General features: G+C 38.6%; 1 protein-coding gene across 1 annotated transcript in view; it reads right to left on the bottom strand.

Annotated features, from left to right (window-relative positions):
* pdzd8 (PDZ domain containing 8) overlaps window positions 1–14,087 on the bottom strand; it is a 44,167-nt gene that overhangs the window by 19,515 nt on the left and 10,565 nt on the right. The window contains exons 2-3 of the mRNA XM_086164088.1: window positions 8,005–8,127; window positions 3,885–3,987 (exon numbers count right to left, since the gene is read on the bottom strand). Of these exons, the coding sequence (XP_086020214.1) occupies window positions 3,885–3,987; window positions 8,005–8,127 (226 nt within the window). The remainder of the gene's footprint in view (window positions 1–3,884; window positions 3,988–8,004; window positions 8,128–14,087) is intronic.

The raw sequence follows: 14,087 nt of genomic DNA, 5'->3' as shown, positions 1-14,087 counted from the left end.
ACAAATACTACGCTATTCTTAGTGTTGGATTTTATCAAATAAATTTCCCCCCCCAAAAAAATGCGACTTATACTCCAGTGTGACTTTTTGTTCTTTATCACGCATTTTTGGCTGGTGCGACTTATAATCCGGAGCGACGTATAGTCTGAAAAATACGGCAACACAAATACAATACACTTCAATTAAATACTTATAAATTATTTTCCCAAGCCATTCGGAGCCGCAGTGTTAGGATGAAAGAGCCGCGGCTAGCCGGCCCCTGGGCTAGCCGACCCCTGAGCTAGCCGACCCCTGGGCTAGCCGACCCCTAAGCTAGCTGACCCCTGAGCTAGCCGACCCCTGGGCTAGCCGACCCCTGAGCTAGCCGACCCCTAAGCAAGCCGACCCCTAAGCTAGCCGACCCCGAAGCTAGCCGACCCCTAAGCTAGCCGACCCCTGAGCTAGCCGACCCCTGAGCTAGCCGACCCCTGAGCTAGCCAACCCCTGGGCTAGCCGTTGCGGCTTATACTGAGGCGCGCTCAATAGTCCAGAAATTCCGGTTTGTACGAAGCTAAGCTTGTTTGTTTATTTAGAAGTTTATTAGGCCAGTGTACAAATACATTAAGCACAGAGGCAGAGATGTTTGGACCAGATTATAGCTCATAGCTAATTTCCATCTGTAGTCCTGGACAATACAAATATAAAACTGTATAAAATAGACAATATATAGCAGACACCTCTTGACCGGGTAAGAAAACGGTAGCTGAGGAGCGGAGCGGGCGCTCTTCGATATACGTGATCCGGACAAACGTCTGTGGATGAATATCGGGCGATTGTTCAAAATATCCAGAATTGAACACGGCGAAAAAAAAAACGAGGCGAGGGGATATTTTTGGGCATAAAAAGACATACAAGTCAGTGAGGAGTAGCCCGGGAATCAGGTTGGCGGGGAAGGCTGTCCGAGCCGCTCTTCCGCAGAGCGGCGTGGAGGGGGTTGAAAAACAAGGAGATACCGAAATGGCATGAAAATGGCATGAAATCCCGCAACCCGACGGGGCCAGCGGGTGTTTTTCGTCCAAAGGCACGAGCGCGGGAGTCTCATATCTGGCAATCATCCGTGGGAAAGGAGATATACCAAGATGCTGGAGAGAACTGACCTTTTCCAGATGGTATAGCCTTTAATCCAGACTACAGAGTCCCGCCGCCGACACGCCGACCGGGAACGGTCCGATAAATCGTCCACAAATGCCACCATCGATCTGCATCTCCATGCATATGTTAACAAATAAAAAATAGAAAACGGGCCTTGCGAATGCTTTGAGGAGGGTTTCACGTGGAGAAGCTGACAGCTGCTGACTGGATTACAGGCTGCAGTCTTAGCTGATAATGAGTCGCTTATTTTAAAATCAATACAAGGGGGAAGGTTTGGGTACGTGCGGCGCGTCTTCTCCCGATCGCAGTTTCCTAGCGGGCGCAAACAAACAAATAAACAAACAAAAAAAAAAAAAAAAAAAGAAAATTTGCCTTGTCAATAAAAAGGTAAACGTGATTAGCGGTGAGTGAGAACAGGCCGAGAGAATCGCTGATGACGTACGCGAACGGCGTCACGTCCTTCCCCCGGAGATGGAGACAGCAGATAACGCGTGGAAAAACCAAACCAGGAAAATGTTATCATAAAACGCGCACATTTTTGGTTTTAATTCAGAAAAAAACAAAAAAAAAAGATCTATTATTGTTGCTGATATTTAGACGAGAGCTATTCTATGTGAGCTTTCATTTAAGCTGTTTTTTTTAAATGATATATTTGTGAAAATTAAGCTGTATGTGTCATTTTTGCCTTCCTTAAGAATTCAAGACTTCATGTGTTATTAGAGAGCAGCAAAATTCTAAGATTCAGTTGAACCAAAAACAATCTTAAAAAGCAGCATCTCTGGCTTAGATATAAGACATAAAAAATAAGACCAAAAATATGAAGAAAAATAAATAAAAATAAATAAAAAAAAAAAGAATAACATCTTGAAGAATAAATGGATAAATATGTCAAAATAAAAAAGTAAAGAAGCGAAAAAAGAAAAAAAAGATTTCAATGTAACCTTTAAAACCGCATCTCCTGAATGTTACAATAAATACAATTTGTATAAAATGTTATTAAAAGTTGAAGGCAACTATCGAGTAGGGTGACTCTGCAGGTCTATAAAATAAACTTTCTGTTTTGCAGAAGCAATTAAAAGTAAAAAGCCGCGTCTATTTACGTTCATATTTCATTTTGAATAAACATGTGTGTGTTCGAGGTCCGGTGACGAGGTCAAAGGGGAAAAACTGGGTTTTGAAGGTGAGACGTACATTTAGGGTGATGATACTTCACTGCCCCCTGCTGGACGAAAGTCCCCACAAAAAAAAACAAAAAAAAAACAAAAACACACAAATAATCTTTTGTAAAATGTCAGTCATAAAACGTTTGGCAGAGGGGAGCTGCGTTTTGCTCGGCCGCAGCCAGAGACGGTAATTATGGCTGACATTTCGCTGTAAAATTGTCATTAGTCACTTCCCAACCAGCCTGATGTGATCACTGCCATATCTCCAAATTGCGGCAATTAGAAAAGGTTTGCCCGAGGGGCCTGAAGATCTTCCTTTCCGCTCAAAATGTCAACAATGGGACAAATCTCATAAGAGCGACGGAGACGGAAATCAACGCGTATTAATGCGTCAATAAGACGAGGTGTCCAATATGTAGCGTGGGAGGTAATTATGTTCGGGAGGAACCATCGGCCCGCTCGTGTTTTTAATTGAAGTTCGGTTAGAACCGCCGGGAACTCGATTTTACCGGACCGGCGGCTCATGCAAACCCCCTCCAACACACACACACACACACACACAAATCCCCTCTATATAGACTTAAAGATGTTAAAAACACACACCTTCATGCTGTGACTCTCCTATAAGAAGGGATGATCAATATTTTGAACATCCAATCATTTTACTCCCACTTGAGGGTTTGCAAAGAAATTGCAGTTTGCTCTAAATATGTATCCACACTAATATTATTTTTATTATTATTATCATCATCATGAATGGACAACTACAACAAGAATAATAATAATAATAACAATAATAATAATGATCATGGTGGTAATAATAATAATAATAATAATCATCATTATTATTATTATTAAATAAAATAATATTAAATAACAATAATAATGATTGTTGTTATTATATAATAACAATAATCATGATAAAAATAATAAAAATAATAATGTACTGTGCAGACGTGCACATACAAGGAATATACAAAAGTAGTCCCTTGTTCATGGCGGTGGGTTTCGTGCTCCAACCAACTAAAAATCTGCAAAGTAGCGGCCATATCTTTGTTTTAATTTTTTAAAAATGTATTTATCAAAAGCTTTACGATCCTCCCCAAACTCTTGTCAACCTTTCCCACACTTGGCTTCAAGACGCTAAATGCACGCTTTGCACAGGAAGTGCAGGGAATGATGCTACGCTTGCTGAGCCAATCAGAGCCCAGGATACAGAATGCTGCCTTCTGGTTGGTTGCCACATTAGAAAATGCTTATTTTACCAGAAAAATTATTGAAAAAAGAAATTGATACATGGAACATGAAAAAGTCTGCGATATAAAATTGTGTTGGGGAATTAAAAATCCGGATTGATCGCAATAACACGTGCTTTTGTAATTTGATGGCCGCGGTACAGTGTGACTGCGAAAGGTGAACCATATAGTATTTCATATTCTCATATTATAATAATAAATACAAGCAGAAATGTTAACAGACTGATTTTAACAGGCAGGTTCCCTCCGTTGGTCCCGGGTACGACGATTGTTTCCGTAAGTCCCGCGTCCCCGCCAGAGGGGTCAGAGGTCAGAGGTCAGAGGTCGGACTCACCCGTTTGATGGAGCTGCGGGTCTTTTCCTTCCACGGCTCGCCGCTGAGCTCCAGAGTGCAGTGGATGTAGATTTCGCGCTCGTAGGAACCCAGGATGAAGAGTCTGCGGAGGCAAGGGAACCGGGTTTAGAATCTGAGCCGGTTTGGATTCTGATCAACCGACCGACAGCCGTCCAGAAAAACAACAAATTGTCCAAGAATTAAAAGCCAAAATGCTAATTTAACAACGATGATCCGTCTCAACGGCCGCGTCGTGAAGGGAATTTGCCGTTAAGCCGTTAAGCCTTGCGGCAGGCTAGCCGACCGTAGCCTGAAAGCTAACCTGCTATCGGTGAAAAATTACAAGTTAGCCAAGGCGAATGTTGAAAGTAGAGTTGGTTGTTATTGCAATAGATCTTCAATAATACTGTTATCTTCCAATTTAAGCCGCTATACCTTTTCCTTTCTTACACCTATACTGCACTCATGCTCCCTCAAAACATAAAGATACATCTAGATTAATCTTTTTACTTTACTCTTTTATCTTTGTATCAAAAATTTTCACGTCATCTTATTTTCTCTTGCAAAATAAAAGATAGGTGCATATACATTGACGTCACAACTTCGAGGTATTTTTGTTAAATTAATATTGGTTGTAAACCAAGTGCATCGTTAAGTGAAGATTTTATATGTACACGTTCTAACAATTGTATAAACAAATGATATTATTTATATAGTGCTCCAAAAAATATAGAACACTTAAACAACACAATGTAACACCAAGTCAGTCACACTTGTGTGAAATCAAACTGTCCACAAATTCATTTGGACCTGATTTAAGGACATTATATCAACGTTTGATCAGTCCGGAGTGTGTTTATACACTTTTATTTGGAGTGTGACTTCCAATCCAGACCTCCTTGGGTTCATACATTTGATTTCCATTGATATTTTTGATATTTTTACATTCAACGATGTAAACAACAAAATACTTAATAAGAATATTTCATTCATTCAGATGTAGTATGTGTATTTTAGCATTCCCTTTATTTTTTCGAGCAGTGTATAAAATATAGATCTATATCTATATCTGTATCGATATAGATATATATATATATAAATAACAACTAGAAGAATAAATAGATAAATATGACGAAAGAAAAAAGTAAATAAGTGAAAAAAAGGGTGTGTAAAGTATTTAATAAGAATATTTCATTCGGTCAAATGTAGAATGTGTTATTTTAGGGTTCCCTTTATTTTTTCGAGCAGTGTATAATATAAAGTGTATAAATATAGATATATATATATATCCATATATCAATATATAAATATAAAAGAAGAATAAATAGATAAATATGTAGAAAGAAAAAAGTAAAGAAGTAAAAAAAGTGGAAAAAAAGGGTATGTAAATAAAGTATTTAATAAGAAAATATTTCATTCATTCAAATCTAAGATGTGTTATTTTAGGGTTCCCTTTATTTTTTCGAGCAGTGTATGATATAAAATGTATATATATTGATATATCTATCTATATATTTCTATATATCAATACATATATATAAAAGAAGAATAAATAGATGAATATGTAGAAAGAAAAAAGTGGAAAAAAGGGTACGTAAATAAAGTATTGAATAAGAATATTTCATTCATTCAGACCTAGGATGTGTTATTTTAGTGTTCCCGTTATTTTTTCGAGCAGTTTATAACATAAAATGTATATATATATATATATATATATATATATATATAGAGAGAGAGAGAGAGAGAGAGAGAGAGAGAGAGAGAGAGAAATATAGATATATATAAATATAGGAGAAGAATAAATAGGTAAATATGTCGAAAAAAAGTAAAAAAGTGGAAAAAAAAGGGTATGTAAATAAAGTATTAAATAAGAATATTTCATTCATTCAGATCTAGGATGTGTTATTTTCGTGTTCCCGTTACTTTTTCTAGCAGTATATAATATAAAATGTATATATATGAATTACAGGAAGAATAAAAAGGTAATTATGTAGAAAGAAAAAAGTGAAATAGTGGAAAAAAGGGTATGTAAATAAAGTATTTAATACGAATATCCCTTTCATTCAGATCTAGGATGTGCACAATTCTGCACAACACTGCTGGCCTGGAGGAGAACATGGACTCATTTTAAAAGGCATGATTTCAGACAAGACGGACGAGTGCTGCGCTCTGGTGGACATTTTAAAACACAACATCTCGTAAATTCACTGATATTTGAGGCCCGGCGGACGCCGAATAAACAAAAAAAGTCGGACTATGAGGAAAACCGAGTTCCTCTGTGATTTTCAGAGGATGCTAGAAGAGGTTGAGGAGATAATAACGGACACCGGGGGCATCAATTATTAAATCCGTGAGCCTGATCGGCTTTTCCGGCGTTCCCCCGGCTGCAGGGACGCCGTTTGTCCGACGCTAGCGTGTTTAAATTTTAATGGCGCTGGAGAGTCAAATCAATTAGCCCTGACGGGAAGCCAAATGGGTTGATGCTGCAGGAAGGGTCAGGTGAGGAGAGTGAAAGAGTGTGTGTGTGTGTGTGTGTGTGTGGAGCCACTGTTTCTACGACAAGCTGATCAAATCCAAACCAAAATAAAACATGTAATTGTCATGCATGATAAACGGTTGCTCAGCTGACCGTCAAACGCCGAACCACCAAAAATATACTTTAATTAACCTGCGGCAAGAAGGAGTCAGATGACTCGTGGCGGCAAAGAAAATAATAAATGCAAACATTTCTCGCTAAAAAATTTTTTTTTTTCCCCAACTCATTTCATTTAAGAGGATAAGATAAGATAAAACCTTATGAATCCTGAAGGAAATTGTTGTGCCAGATGGCTCCAAAATTGGAAAGTGAAGAATGACATTGCGCATGATGGTGAATTAAAAAAAAAAAAAAATAAATAAATAAAATTGCATATTGTATGAAAATAATCAATTTAATATATGTGATTTCCTTCCTGCAGGAAGGAGCACGGTTGCAAAGCATTATGGAATTTTCGCCATCAAAATATCCCCATCAGGGTTCTTATTTTCAACTCGTCCGATCGATATCCCATAACGGTCGAAATCTGCTAAACTTTTCCTCGAGGCCTTTTGCTGTTCAATATCTCATCATTCAGTTTGATTGATTGATGGTAAATCTAAAAAATATGATAACTAACCCGTGGGTGTTTAAGGGTTAACCCTTTAATGTTGCTTCTCTTAATGGTTTATAATTGATTCATTTTTTTTTGTTTTGTTTTTTGTCTGAAAACACACTGAAGATAAAAAAAAAAAGGCCTTGTCCTATTTGATTAAAAGATACATATATATAAAAATTAATTTGTAAATAACAAATAAATTACATATTTATAGATGGAAGGAAAGGAGAAAAAATAAACAGATGAATTAATTACTGTGTGAAAATATGTGCATACATTCTGAGTGGAAAATTAATAGGAAACCAACTTTGTGAATAGAACTAAAAAAAAAATAAAAAGATGATGAAATTAAAATAAAGAACTTGTCCTACTTGATTGAAAGATAAACATACAAAAATCAATTTGTAAACAATAAATAAATGACATTATATATCCACACACACACACACATATATATGTATATATATATGTATCTATGTGTATTTTACACATTTATGACAATAAAAGCAAAGAATAAAAAAACAACAGATAAATAAATAAATCAATGTGTAAAAATATGTGCATTCATTTTGAGTAGAAGTTTTGAGAAGAAACCAAATATGTGAATTAAAAAAAAACAGGTGATTAAATTAGAAATAAAAAGAATATTAATCAAATGAATGATGCAGAATCTACGATGAGGTAAGGAAATAAGTATAGTTTTTTTTGTGTCGATCAATCAGAGAAAAATCTGTAACATTTTCCCATGGATTTGCATGAATTTCACATCATTTCCATGTCGAAAGATTTTTGGAATATCAATTAACTCATTGGCATGTTTTAATGTATGAATAAATGTATCGTTTCCACAAACTACTGTTGGGAAAAAAAAAAAAAAAAAAAAATCAATGGCAATGAATACCAATTCCCCTGAATGGAAATTGAAAAAAAAAAAAAATTACCACAAGTGTGTATGGAAAACTAAATAAATAAAAGTTGCGTCTGACCTGCTACATTCGATGAGTGTGACTTTGAGTCGGCCCTCGGCCAGCCGGCTGTCCTGGACGGACAGGTCCAGGTCACATGACCCCAGCGGCGGCTGCACTTGGAAGGGGAAGAAGGGCTTGTACCTGCACAGAAACACACAACGTGGCACGGAAGTTACATTTCTGCTTGTCTGAAATGCATTGACACACGAGCACACACACAAAAACATATACATATATATATACATACATACTGTAAATACACACACACACATATATATGTATAGAGATACACATACATACATACATAGATATAAGCATGTATGCATACATGTATGAATGCATACATGCAGATATACACACACACACACATATACACACACACGTGTGTATGTATATGTGCATGCATATATATATATATATATATATGCATGCACACACACACACATATATACACGTATACATACAGCGTCTTTGAGTATCATGAAAAGTGCTATACAAATCTTATGTATTATGTATTATTACATACAGAAATACACACACACACACACACACACAAATATATATAAATACATACTCAGGCATATATATACACATACATATACATTTATATATATACACACATACATATAAAGGGCTGTCTCAGAAAATTTGAATATTGTGATAAAGTTGTTTATCTTCTGTAATGCAATTACAAAAACAAAAATGTCATACATTCTGGATTCATTAAAAAATCAACTGGAATATTGCAAGCCTTTTATTATTTTAATATTGCAGATGATGGCGTACGACTTAAGAAAACTCAAAAATCCTATCTCCAAATATTAGAACATCGTGAAAAAGTAATTTTTGATTTTTTTAACTGCATTACAGAAGATAAAGAACTTTATAACAATATTCAAATTTTCTGACACAGTCCTGTAAGTGTATATCAATTGAGCTTATACGACTAGGTAGTACAATCCCTTAAATCATATACACACACACAAACACGCATATATATATATATACATATATTTTGATTATACATATATATGCATGCATGCATACATGCACACATACATACAAATACATATAAAAATGTATATATTTCCACAGACACACTGATAATAGACACCAAACAGAAGCTCTTTGTATTTTCACAGTGTCACAGTCACAGCGGAGCGCGGAATGCAACCAATGCGTTTGTCATCGGAACTGACAGGACTGGTTGGAACGAACTGTTCGGGTTTCACATTACCTTCAGAGTTATGTAAGAACGGAATTCTTCCTCCGACGTGTGTGTACAAATGACAGATTACACATGCAGCTCTTTTTTTTTTTTTTGTGTTTTATGGCTTCAAAGGTCTACATTTTTTATTTACCTATGCATAGATTTGTCATTCTAATGGCTTTTTACACAACCATAAGTCTTGATCTTGAAAATTATCATTACAGGCCTTAGTGACAAATTAAGAAGGTTGAAATTAAATAAAAGGTCCTGTGATTGTAATGAAAAAAAATGTTGCGTAAAAAAAAAAAAAAAAAAAAAAAAGGGGCTTTTTGGTCATATTAAAAAAAAACATAATAATATTTTTTTCTTTAAAATTAAGAATTTCTCCAAAGCAGTGTGTTGTGGGCTGCAGCACTATTTGTCTGGTGAGGATGAAGCGAGAGGCGTCTTATGGAGCGGCTAATGGCTTAACGTTACAACCGGTGTTGGCTTACAAACCTCCATCCTGCCGGGCCGGCGGCCAGAACGGCCACTGAGCCAAAACGATCGATGTGCCTGTCGCTCGATGCCGAAATCGGCTTAAACGGAAGTGGGCTTCCTCTAAATTGCTAAGCACTGCGTGTGTGTGTGTGTGTGTGTGTATACATGATACAAGTACATGGAAGAACAGCTAAGGCCTGAATTATCATTTTTCACAATGTTTATTTTCTCATGTAATAAACTATCGCATTGGACTATTATGGGAATCGGTTGAAAGGCGGCCCTATCAAAAAGTTATCTGCGTGCAGAAATGCACGGTTGACAAAGAAATGCAAATGTGGCAGGACGTTTAGCAATAAAAACCCAAGAAGACGTTATGACCTGTATGTATAACTACAGGATAGTATTCAGTAGCAGATGCTGATTCTTATCACAATATATGCTGAATAAAAATCATTTTAATTAGACTTTTAATCAAAATCTGTTTCAAACTGAAATTTCTTTTTTTTTGGTCACTTTGCATAAATATGAAAATTATTTCTGGACCAATCATGGACTATTTTTCCAATTTTATGCCATTTTTTCGCTAATCTTAAAAGTGAAAAATTGCCAAGTCACTGAGATATCATGTTATTATATAACATCGCATATTATTATATAACAATATAACAACATATATAATATGTTGACATATTTCACAGTCACCTGCCCCCTTTTCTTTTTCTATTTTTTTTACAGAACTTCCCGTTCATCTCGGAGTTATTACTACCGTGGTTTTCGCGCTTAAAATCCTTACATTTTCTCTAAAATCAGCTGTGCGCCTTATGTATGAATTCTAGTTGTGTTTACTGACCTCCAACCAGTTTTATGTGTTACACTGCGCTCACACATCTGTCAAAATGTTTCAGTGAAACTTTGGTTAGCGACCGTTCCCGCCTGACACGTTGTGCTAAAGTGGCTCCTTGGTTGAATATAAGTTGTAACGTTAGTTAACTAATGATGTAGTGCTGGAATACAACGTTGTTCCAGCTTTATATATACAGGACAACATCAGCGAACTTCGACCCCTGCATTTAACCCGTCATAGATGAACCATTACCAGCGGTGAGGGGTTCAGTGTGTTGCTCAACAACTCTCCGATTCGCTGGGAGGAGCGCGGGAATCGAACTAGGAATGCTCATTTCCAAAGGATTTGAGGCCCTTCAGCCACGCCACCCTATCACTTACTGATATTAAAAAATGGAGCATATTTTTCGCATTATAAGGCACACTTAAAATCCATACATTTTCTCAAAAATCAGCCGTGCGCCTTATAATCCAGTGCGCCTTATAATCCAGCGCGCCTTATGTATGAATTCTTGTTGTGCTGCCTACCATTTTTATGTCGTACACTGCGCTCAAACATCTGTCAAAATGTTGAAGTGCAACTTTGGAAAAGCGACCAAGCCGCTCCGCTCGATTGATTGTTGAACCGTTCCTAACTGACACGAGGACGTCGTGTTAAAGTCGCTTCTTGGTTGAATATGGGCTGCAACGTCAGACACGCTAACTTCAGGTGTCCGCTATCGCTGGCAACCAAGGAATTCAACAAGAATGAATCAATGGTGCGGAAGAGGAGGAAGCAAGCAGATGAACTGACGACCAAACCGAGTTTCCGAGGGAACAGAGCGAGATGATTACAGTTGGACTAAATTGTATCGTTTGACTTTATATACCGTAAGTTTTATCATGCGCCTTAAAACACAGTGTGCCTTATGTATAAAAACAGACCCGTTCATTGATATTGTGCTTTATAATGCAGTGGCCTTAGGGACCGCAAAATAGGGTAATCCGTATCACCTATTTGACAAAAAACGGTTCACTTCATGAAACCAACAAGTGGTTGGGCCACTCATGGCTACAATAGCAACTCTTGATGGCTGCAGCGGCGCTTCGGGAGGAGTTTAATCCCGCTCTTCGTCACTGAACGATACTATTCTAGTCACTCCGAAGGGTCAGGGTTCAAGAATGAAGCGCTCGACAAAAGTCTCGCCAAGGCATCTCAACTGGACTGAGGTTAGGACTTGTGGACTGAGCCATTTCAGAACCTTCATCTAAAAATCACTGTACTGACCAACCACAACAAACCAGTTTATGCCACGAGCCAAATGGTGCTGTTTCCCTTCCATTCGGCTGTTTGCCCCCCGCCACATGCCACAGGACTTGTCGACGCAATCTTTAACGGTCCGCAGAGGGTTGCTTCGAAATTTCTTTAGTTTACTGGGTCATGAGTTGGGTCATAAGACCTTTTAGACGCACTTACATTCCCAGGCAGGTTCTTTGTTTAAGCGAGATTTCCAGCAAACATACGCCAACACCAATTGTTCGCAGGAGCGCGCAGTCGATCTAAACCCAGTTTTCCAATACGTTTAGAACGGTTTCAAACGCCACGGTATAGTCGGGGAAATGTACCGATGCGGGAAAACCAGATCGGGATTCAGGTTTCCAGAGAGAACCAGGATGTAGACTGACCCCTGGTCAATGGATGCGTAAAAAAACCCCGATGATGGATCGGACCTGCATCCAGAATGAAATCAGTTTGGTCGATGTGGAACAAGAAGCCAGTTTCGACCGAGCGCCGCCTCCCCCAGAAGCACTTCTTGGGCTCCACATCGTCTCATATGAGAATAACCACCTGTTTTTTTGATACCAGATGGATATAACATGCTCGTTCATTCACCCCGATCATCCTTAAACACAGACTTCTAACCGACTGCATGTCTTTGGACTGTTGGGAGGAAAAAAAGCCAAATTGACGTGGGGAGAACATCCAAATCCCTGACAAGAAGAACCTGGTCGGCCACCGGGATCCAACCATGTATGCAGCGGTGACTATTTTACCGTATTTATTCTCAGAATAAACACGGCCTGTCAATAAAAATAATAACCCCTTTGGTTCGATGAGGAGTTTTGCTTGTTAAGCCGATGAAAGACTAGTGATGAAGCGAGTCGTGATGAAGCAGGGCGTTTGAGTCGTGACGGAGGAGAAACACTTGTCAAGTCAAGACGGCCTCCTCCAACACTCTTGCTTCACATGCAGGAACCAGCGAGACACTAAAACCGCCTTTTACGGGAATCTGTAATTGTCCGATCCGGGGTCGTCTGAGAACGACCGAACCGAAAACAGAACGGGTTCATAATTCGCCCGACGTAAACAAAACTAGCGCGGGGAGCGGCGATGAACAGTCACAGGATTTGGCTTTTAGCGTCGTATTCCCCGGAGCTGCGACCGCAACGGCCGGATTACCTCCAGTGGCTGCGATCCAGCCCCGCCCCGCCCCCATCCGGGACTACCATCTGTGCCGCTCAGCAAATCCCAAGGTCTAGCAGCGATTCCCTGCTCTCCATTACATCATCTTCTAATGCTCATCGCCCTTCCGCACCATCGTGGGTTGATGCACACCGGTTTTGTTTGCTGCATCATTCGGCCCACACAACTAGAAGCTGTAAATAAGTGTTTCACGGACGGTTATGAAAGGTGGGTCAGCAAACCCCGACTTGCCAAAGTCGTGGACCCAAACGGACGGAATTGGATCATGTAGTTTCAGAAAGGGAGCCGGCAAGCTAACTCGCATTTATCCAGCGCTAAATCTTATTTTTCCTCCGACGAGGCTGCGGCGGCTGGTAATGAGGAGACAAGATTTTGTCACGGTTTGTTTCCTCGAGAGAGAGAGAGGAGGAAAAAAACAAGAAAAGAAAACAACAAGCCGGCGCGAGTCCACGGACTCTGGGTTTCTGCCAACGCAGAGCCTGATTTTATACTCGTATTTACACAGCGACGCTGATTTAACGCGCCTGTTAGCGCACAGCCGCCGCAGAGTTTTATGAGCTTGTAACGACCCCGACGTTCCGGTTCAAATCGAATTAAACGATCATTGGATGCGAATCAGAGCGGAACCGAAATTGACGCGTTTTAGTCTGTCGTCGTCGCGCCGGCCAAGCACCGTTAACAAACGCCATTTAGCGTGTTTTTAAAAGTGAAATATTGACTCGTGGCAGAACGAGGTGGAAATGATGCACTTTCTGTTTTTGGGGTAAATGTCTGGCTTCCGAAACCAAAAAGATGGGAAAGTCTCCTGACCCTGGATTCAAATTTCCAAAATTTAAAGATTTGAATTTTTAATTTTCACGAACCTCACACATTCCCACTTAATGTCTTTTTTTTTTTTTTTTTTTTTCTTAATTCATCTGTTTCTGTTCTTATACTTGTTGTCATTTTGGCTGTGGATTTCTTTTGCTACCTTTTAATTGTCTCTTATTTACATTTATACTCAGATTTTCTCATATTTATATACTTTTACACGCTGTTATTAAAACTTTCATTTTACATTCAACATACAGTGCATTCCTGTGATCTCGAGTCTCGGACGAG

Source organism: Fistularia commersonii, chromosome 2 (assembly GCF_037954325.1).
Source record: "Fistularia commersonii isolate RoL2024-O1a breed Wild chromosome 2, RoL_Fcom_v1.0, whole genome shotgun sequence".
NCBI lineage: Eukaryota > Metazoa > Chordata > Actinopteri > Syngnathiformes > Fistulariidae > Fistularia > Fistularia commersonii.
Note: the sequence above shows the minus strand (reverse complement) of the source record. Positions and strands in the feature narration are given on the sequence as shown.